Source organism: Danio rerio, chromosome 23, assembly GCF_049306965.1.
Source record: "Danio rerio strain Tuebingen ecotype United States chromosome 23, GRCz12tu, whole genome shotgun sequence".
Lineage (NCBI taxonomy): Eukaryota > Metazoa > Chordata > Actinopteri > Cypriniformes > Danionidae > Danio > Danio rerio.
This window is the reverse complement of record NC_133198.1, coordinates 43,730,867-43,740,000: the sequence shown is the minus strand read 5'-3', so window position 1 is coordinate 43,740,000 and position 9,134 is coordinate 43,730,867. Positions and strand designations below refer to the sequence as shown.

The following is a 9,134-nucleotide window of genomic DNA, read 5'->3' as shown; positions in this document are numbered from 1 at the left end:
TTTCAAATCCTAACATCTACACATTCCAATGCTCATCACAAACAACTCAATAATGGTAACACACATAAAACCAAGTTACGCAATAAACATTATCAAAATTAGATACACAAACATAAAAATCTAATGTACATAATTGAGGAGGGGAAAAAAAGCCTAAAAATAACCATAGTAATATCAACAAAAAAATAAATTCTGGGAAAGTTAATGTACGGTTATCCACCCTATTATTTAAAGAAACTTAAACATGATACTGATTTTTACTGTAACATCTTTACATTTTTTTAACCATTAAAATTAGTGCTGCACGATACTCGCATACAATGCGATATTACTGTTGAGTGTTGCCTTAATGATATTTCTTCCTCTATAGCTAACTTGCTAAGCTATTTTATCAACAATTTTAAACAAAAAGTATGTAATGATCAAACTAAAACAAACAGGTAGTTAGATTTTTTCTGAGAAAAAAAAAATGATGTCAAGATTCAAACATTGAGACTTTAAAACACCCTGAATTACTGACAGCTATTGGTTGTCATTTTCCTTTTTTAGCCCCTTTCACAAATACAGACCTTTCTGGAAAATTACTGCCAATTTTCCGCAAAGGTCTGTATGTGTGAACTGGCCCTTTTTGAAAACACCGGTAAATTCGTTCCGTCTATTTTCCGGAAAGAGAAGTTGTAATATTACCGGTAATTTGCCGGAATGCTGCGCTGTGTGAACGCAGATGAAATATTGCATTCACATACGCGCTGACGTAAGACATCTACTTTAGCCAATCAGAACATTCAGACACATTCACATCTGCGCTCTTTATGAAAATAAAAGCCTTTGAATATTTTTCCAGACACATTTAGCTGCTAGATGTTAGTCAGATAATGTTTTTATATTCCTTCTTAATGCCAGCTGTGTTAAAAATTATCAATAAAATGCTTACGATAAACCGCTGTTAGTTTACCTTCAAGCTCTGACATGTGTGCACGTGAAGCAGCTGGTAAGCGCCAACACACACACACACACACATATTATGTACATCTCGATATGCGAGTGTTTCTCTATATGTTTTCATCAAAGTAGTTCACAAAACTTTTCCAAACAGAGTTTGTTATGTAGTCAAGTGTTTACAAATACAAGCGCAGCTGCTTAGAGCTCATTTCTGGTTAATGATGTCAGAATTTACCGCTATTTTGGAATGGATGTGTGAATGGAAAAGTTCCGTAACGTCCTGCCTGTGTGAACAGCACTTTTTTTAATTTACCGGTAAAGTCGTTCCGGTAATTTTACGGATATTTACCGGTATCACTGTGTGAAAGGTGAAAGGGGCTTTTGTCTCCTAGCATTAGTATTTATTTTCAGCTCTAGGTTCACCTGACAGCACCTACTGGAGAGGCAGGGATCAAGATAGTAAAGGCCCATCTCACTGGTCAGATTTGGATAAACAATCTATGCATGCAGCACACAAATGCTTGGCACAATTAATTTCCTTTAACGCACTTCCCAGTGAAATGGATATTGTATATATTGTGATAACGATAGGTTTTTATAAATTGTGCAGCCCTAATTGAAATTTGCAGTGTAATGTACACTCTCCTTACCTGCTATGGTAAGGCTCCATTTGTAAAACTCTACAGAGTCATTCATCAGGTGAACGACCGTCTCCATGGCGCTAGTTCTAAGATGATTATCCTGTGAAGCAGAAAACACAACAGAAGCAGTTTTAAAAAGTGCTCGACTTAGACTCTCACTTACACACAGTGCGAAATTAATCTATCTATCTATCTATCTGTCTATCTGTCTATCTATCTATCTATCTATCTATCTATCTATCTATCTATCTATCTATCTATCTATCTATCTATCTATCTATCTATCTATCTATCTATCTATCTATCTACCTGTCTGTCTGTCTGTCTGTCTGTCTGTCTATCTGTCTGTCTCTCTGTCTGTCTGTCTGTCTGGGTAATTGGTATGAATTTGTACAATCTCAGTTGTTCATTTTGTTATAATTTGCTCATCTCCCAATGACAGTTGGGTTGGGGGGGGGGGTTGCCTCCTTTTTAAGATTTTACATTTTCATACAATTTAATTTGTACAAATTAGCCACTTTTTTCTGCTAATATGTAAAATATTTAGATTTCTTTGTGAGGTCAGGCTGGTCTGTATTCATTTAATAGTGTAATAATTTTGTTAAATCAGTTTTCATTTAATTTAATCTTTATTTAATATAGCTGAACTATAATTAAGCAACATCGATTAAAGTTGTACTATACTAATATGCTATATATTAATATATTAAATAAGACTGACAATGACACATGTATTCTGAAAAATGTATTTCTCATAATAAATAAACTGTATATTTTTTACATGTAAGGTATATATTATATTTACATGTAAATATGTGAAATATTTGTTTCCCTGTGAGATCAGGCTGGTCTGTATTAATAATTATTATTAGTCTCTATTATTCTCAAAATCATGTAGTTTAATGTAAACTAAAATGAAGTAACAATGATTCAATGTGTTGTTAATATACCAATAAATACATATTTTATTTATTTATTATATTATTATATATATTATTTATTTTAAATACAAGTTATTTAATATATAATTATATACAAATATATTGTATGATGAATATATTCTGTAAGAAATGCATTTTTCATTGTTAATGTGAGTTAATGCATTGACAAATAACAAAACCATTGTGTTTTCAGTGTGTCATGTTTCCATATTTTATATTACACTATTTATACCTTTTCTTCCAGATTTAAAGGGACAGTTTGCCTAAAACTGACACTTACATCATTGTTTACTCACTCTTTACTAGCCACAAACTTAGTTTCTTTTTTCTGTTGAACACAAAAGAAGTTGTGTAACTATTCACTTCCATGTTTTTTTCCCCACAATGGAAATCAATGGTTACCGGTTTCTAACATTCCTCTAAACATCTTATTTTGTGTTCAATAGAAAAAAGAAACACATAAAGGCTCGGAACCACTTGAGGAGGACTAAATAGTAAGTACATTTTCAATTCATTTTTTTTGGGGCTTTTGAACAACCTCTTTATTTTGTTTAAACTTTTATTTTACTTTTTATTTTAAAATGAATCAATACAAAACACAATTCATCTAATACACCATATAAATGTACCACCAAAGCATATCCAGGCAAGATAGTGAATTATTTTTTACCATAATACACACAATATTTTATAGTAGTTTAAAACAAAATATACTCAAATTCAGAGCAACTACCATAACATCAGGAGCTAATAGATGATAAATGTAAATCTTTATTGACTGGTGACTGAAGTTTGAATTCCCTTTAATGCACCAAACAGAGACCCGACAACTCTTTGACAGATGCGTATGTTTATTCTTATGCTATTCTTTCAGCTCAGCGAGAAGCATCTCTAAAGCATATTCCACACCTGAGTGCAAGGCAAGCAGAATTAATATAAGTCAGTTCACCAGTGGCGTTGCATAATCAGCCTGTCTGAAGAGGCCCTGCTTACGTCTGTGCATTATTTAGAGGCCCTATCGTTTTGCACCGAGACAAACTTAGGAAAAACAGGACAGTTGTATGCGGGACTGGTCCCACATGTAATATGTATAATGACATAAGCTATGCTAAAGGAACTATTATAACTGATATAAGAACATTGTATGTAATTTTCGCCACTAGAGGGCGTGTATTCATAACAAACAAAGAATATTTTTTTTTATATTAATTTAATTAACAGCATTAGACACGTTGGCTCAGTGGTTAGCACTGTCGCCTCACAGCAATAAAGTTAGTGGTTTGAGGCCCGGCTGGGCCAGTTGGCTTTTCTGTGTGGAGTTTGCATGTTCTCCCCGTGTTGATGTAGGTTTCTTCCGAGTTCTCCAGTTTCCCCCACAGTCCAAACACAAGCGCTATAGGTAAATTGGATTAGCATATGCTGGAATAGTTGGCGGTTCATTCCACTGTGGCGACCCCTGATAAATAAGGGACTAAGCCCCTAAGGAAAATGAATGAATGAAAATGAATGAATGGATGAATGAACAGCATATAACGTCTTACAAACAAAAGTGTAGTTTGATGATGGAGTGGAATCAAAGGAGTTGTGGTCTTTATGAATGGGTAATTAAATATTAATGTTTTTATTGAATAGGCTGACAATAAGTACACAAAAGCAAATCAACTTGAATCGTTCTATTTCTGAAAATAGCAATATTAATTACCATGCATTGACAAATATAACCAACGCTGATCTCCTTGGTGTATTTAATAAAACCTTTTTAATAATAATCATTTTTAAAATAAAAACCAAGCTACTTTTTTGCATGAAAATAGTGTATGTGGGCTATCTTAATAGGTTTTTTTAAAGTGCTAGTTCACCCAAAAAAAGAAGATAGTTTGAAGAATGTTGGAAACCTGTAGCTATTGACTTCCATAGTATTTGTATTGTTTACTACTAAGTCAATGGTTTCATTAAGGTAAAGTTGGTCTTATATTTCCATATTCAGACTTTCTCCTTCATTCATTCATTCATTCATTTTCTTGTCGGCTTAGTCCCTTTATTAATCCAGGGTCGCCACAGCGGAATGAACTGCTAACTTATCCAGCAAGTTTTTTACACAGCAGATGCCCTTCCAGCCACAACCCATCTGGCACCTTTCTCCTTAATAATATAATTTCAGAAGCGCAAAATCATCTGCGGCCTCTGCACATGTTAAATAGTCTCGAAACATATTTGGAGCGCAAATAAGCCATCTAAATATTTTTAAATGAACTATGTAATTAAAGAATGATGTCAAAAATGACAATTCTGCTGCCATCATTTACTCACCCTTGACTTGTTCTGTTGAACACAAAAGGAGTTGTGTAACCATTCATTTCCATGTGTTTTTTTCTACAATGAAAGTGAATGGTTACCGGTTTATAACATTCCTCTAACATTTTGAAGAATGTTGGAAACCTGAAACCATTATTGAGGAAAAGTTGGTTTTAGAATTTGCACATTTATTCATATTTAACTGTGACAACTTGTGACATGGTCCCTTTATTGTACTTTGGATATTCAGTCTAAAAATCACATTTAAGTATGACTTCAAAACAATATTAATATATACAGTTGAGGTTAGAATTATTAGCCCCCCTATGATTTTTTTTTTACTCTTTTTTTTATTTTATTTTTTTATATATTTCCAAAATGATGTTTAACAGAGCAAGGACATTTTCAAAGTGTGTCTGATAATATTTTTTGTTCTGGATAAAGTCTTATTTGTTTTATTTCGACTTGAATAAAAGCAGTTTTTAAATTTTTAAAATCCATTTTAAGGACAAAATTATTAGCCCCTTTAAGATTTTTTCTTCCAACAGTCAACAGAACAAATTATTGTCCCACAATAACTTGCCTAATTACTCTAACCTGCCAAGTTAACCTAATTAACCTAGTGAAGCCTTTAAATGTCACTTTAAGCTGTATAGAAGTGTCTTGAAAAATATCTAGTCAAATATTATTTACTGTCATCATGGCAAAGATAAAATAAATCAGTTATTAGAAATGAGTTATTAAAACTATTATGTTAAGAAATGTTGAAAAAATCTGCTCTTCGTTAATCAGAAAATGGGGTAAAAAATAAACAGACGGGCTTATAATTCAGGGGGGCTAATAATTCTGACTTCAACTGTATATGTATATATTGATAAACATTGGCTGCTAATATGATTTCCCTATGTAGAATTAGCAAAGACTACTTCAGTTAGCAAAGAAAGTCTGAATGCTCTATAATATAAAAGCAACTTTACCTCAATGAAACCACTAACTTCATAGTAGGAAAAAACAAATACAATGGTTGCAGGTTTCCAACATTCTTCAAAATATCTTCTTTTTAGTTCAACAGAATAGTACAACTCAGATTGGTTTGGAAAGAGTCAAGGGTGAGTAAATGATGGCAGAATTGTCATTTTTGGCCTATTATACCTTTAATTACATAGTTAATTTAAAGATTTTTAGATGGCTTACTTGCTCTCCAAATATGTTTTGAGTCCATTTACCCTGCAAAGAGGCTGCAGATGATTTTATGCTTCTGAAATCATTAATGAGAAAGTCAGAACATGCAAATATTCAAAGGTAAACCAACTTTACCTCAATGAAACCATTGAATTAGTAAAAAAAATACAAATACTATGGACGTCAATGGTTACAGGTTTCCAACATTCTTCAAAATATCTTCTTTTGTGTTCAACAGAATAATACAACTTAAATTGGTTTGGAACAAGTCAAGGATGAATAAATGATGGCAGTACTGTCATTGTTGGCCTATTATACCTTTAATAACATAGTTAATTTAAAGATATTTAGATGGCTTATTTGCTCTCCAAATATGTTTTGAGTCTATTTAACATGTGCAAAGAGGCCACAGATGATTTTGTGCTTCTGAAATTATATTCTTCAGAAGAAAGTCTGAATATGCAAATATTAAAAACCAACTTTACCTCAATGAAACCATTGACTTAGTAAAAATACAAATACTATGGACGTCAATGGTTAAAGCTTTCCAACATTCTTCAAAATATCTTCTTTTGTGTTCAACAGAATAATACAACTCAAATTGGTTTGGAAAGAGTCAAGGGTGAGTAAATGATGGCAGAATTTTCATTTTTGACCTTTTATACATTTAATTAAGCCTACATAGTTAATTTAAAGATATTTAGATGGCTTATTTGCTCTCCAAATACGTTTCGAGTATATTTAACATGTGCAAAGAGGCCGCAGATGATTTTGTGCTTCTGAAATAATATTATTAAGGTGAAATCTGAATATGTGAATATAAAATCAACTTTATGTCAATGAAGCCATTGCATTCATAATAGAAACAAATACTACTATGGAAGTCAATGGTTACAGGTTTTCAACATTCTTCAAAATATCTTCTTTTGTTTTCAACAGACCAAAACAGCTTAGATTGGTTTGGAACAAGTCAAGGGTGAGTAAATGATGGCAAAATTGTCATTTTTGGCATATTACACCTTAAATTAGACAGTTAACGATATTTTGATGGCTTATTTGTGGTCCAAATGAGTCTATTTAACATGTGCAAAGAGGCCGCAGATGATTTTGCACATATGAAATTATATTATCAAGCAGAAAGTCAGAATATGCAAATAAAAAAACAACTTTACGTCCATGAAGCCATTGAATTTACAGTAAAAAAAAAATACTATGCAAGTCAATGGTTACAGGTTTCCAACATTCTTCAAAATATCTTAATTTGTGTCCAACAGAACAATACAACACAAATTGGTTTTGAACAAGTCAAGGGTGAGTAAATGATAGCAGAGTTGTCATTTTTTTGCCTATTATATCTTGAAATAAGCCTACATGGTTAATTTAAAGATATTTAGATGGCTTATTTGCTCTCCAAATATGTTTTGAGACTATTTAACATGTGCAAAGAGGCCACAGAAGATTTTGCGCCTCTGAAAGAATATTATTAAGGAGAAAGTCAGAAGATGCAAATATAAGAACAAATTTCCCTCAATAAAACCATTGACTTAATAATAAGAAAAAATACAAATACTATGGAAGTCAATGGTTACAGGTTTCCAACATTCTTTAAAATATCTTCATTTGTGTTCAACAGAACAATACAACTCAAATTGGTTTGGAACAAGTCACGGGTTAGTTAATGATGGCAGAATTGTAATTTCGATCCTACTATATCTTTAATTAGATAGTTATTTAAATATATTTAGATGTTTTGAGGCTATTTAACATATGCAACGAGGCCACAGATGATTTTGCAGCACAAAATGGAAGAGATGAAGCTCTGGTAAAATAAACAGCGCAAAGTTCCTGTGAGTCCCCGGTGAAGACAAAAGCCTCCGTGCGCGTGTGTCAGCAGGTTTCACCAGCATTTGTCCGTCAGGCTTTAATTCCTTTTGATCTACGAGCTTAAAGTGTAAGTACAAATGCCCATCGACCCACATCTGAGGCCGCAGCACTCAAACGGATGATCACCATCAAGGTTATCACCACCAGATGCTTCAACTATAAGATACACCAAGTTATAAAACTTTCAAAACGCTGCCCATTAGTCCACTGTATAGTCTGACAATTATGAGTGATATAAATACATTGAGCATGTATTGTAAACTGTAAAAAAATGCTGGGTTTCACGCTATTCCTTCATGTTGTCCAACACAATTAGGTTTAGACTTAACTGTTTGTACAAATTTAACTTAATTGAACATAAAACAATTAAGTTGTCCCCAAAATTATCAAAAATTGTGTTGTTTCAGTGCATATTACACACATTGTTTGAACAAAAAGCTGATTTTTTTGAATGTATGTAGATCTAAATTATAATAAACAAGAAGATCTAGTATAATTAGTCATATAATTTGCGATTCCATTGTTTTTAGTTGCAAATTAAGGTATTCCGCAGCTATTTTTCTAGCATATGTACAGATTAAAATACTTTCTTAGCAGTATCTTAAGGTTTATCTTTAAAAAATCTATTATAAATTCTATCTTAAGGTTTTAAAATAGCCTGAATATACTTTATATTGAACATTTGCTATATTAGTTACACATAATAAATAAATTACATTATTTATTGATCATTCAGTACAATAATGAAAGACACAGTAATAGTTATTATCATGCACAAACACACACACACAACTAATTATGTGTGTAATTATATAATTAAACATAAAAATTCCCTAAATTTGTATAGAATGTAATGTATTCTTTAATATAATTACTGCACGATTTTAAATAGAATAAAATACATTTATTTTAGAGCAGCATAGACACTTAAATGCCTTTAAACAAGTGGCTAATCTCCATTAAAGCGATTAAACCGGAACTGACATATTGAAGTAACATTTCAATTGCATTAAAATGCATGAGGATTTCCGAGACAAGCACATCTAGATTGAAGTAAAATGCATTAGACATATTAAACACACACGATCTTACCTTACGAGCGCGTGCCTATGTCGACATCAGGTGTGCTGCAGCCCAGGTAAAATATGCGAGTGAATAATTGTCTATATTTAAATCTACAGCGTACGTTTAAACGCATCAACCCCGCAGTTTTTTGGCAATAATAACGCGAAGGCAAACGGAGTGTAAC

At 32.3% G+C, this 9,134-nt stretch overlaps 1 protein-coding gene across 1 annotated transcript in view; it reads right to left on the bottom strand.

Annotated features, from left to right (window-relative positions):
• Nucleotides 1-9,134, bottom strand: part of elovl4b (ELOVL fatty acid elongase 4b) — a 27,954-nt gene extending 18,820 nt beyond the window's left edge. The window contains 2 exon segments of the mRNA NM_199972.1: nt 1,593-1,683; nt 8,978-9,134. Of these exon segments, the coding sequence (NP_956266.1) occupies nt 1,593-1,659 (67 nt within the window). The 5' untranslated portion in view covers nt 1,660-1,683; nt 8,978-9,134.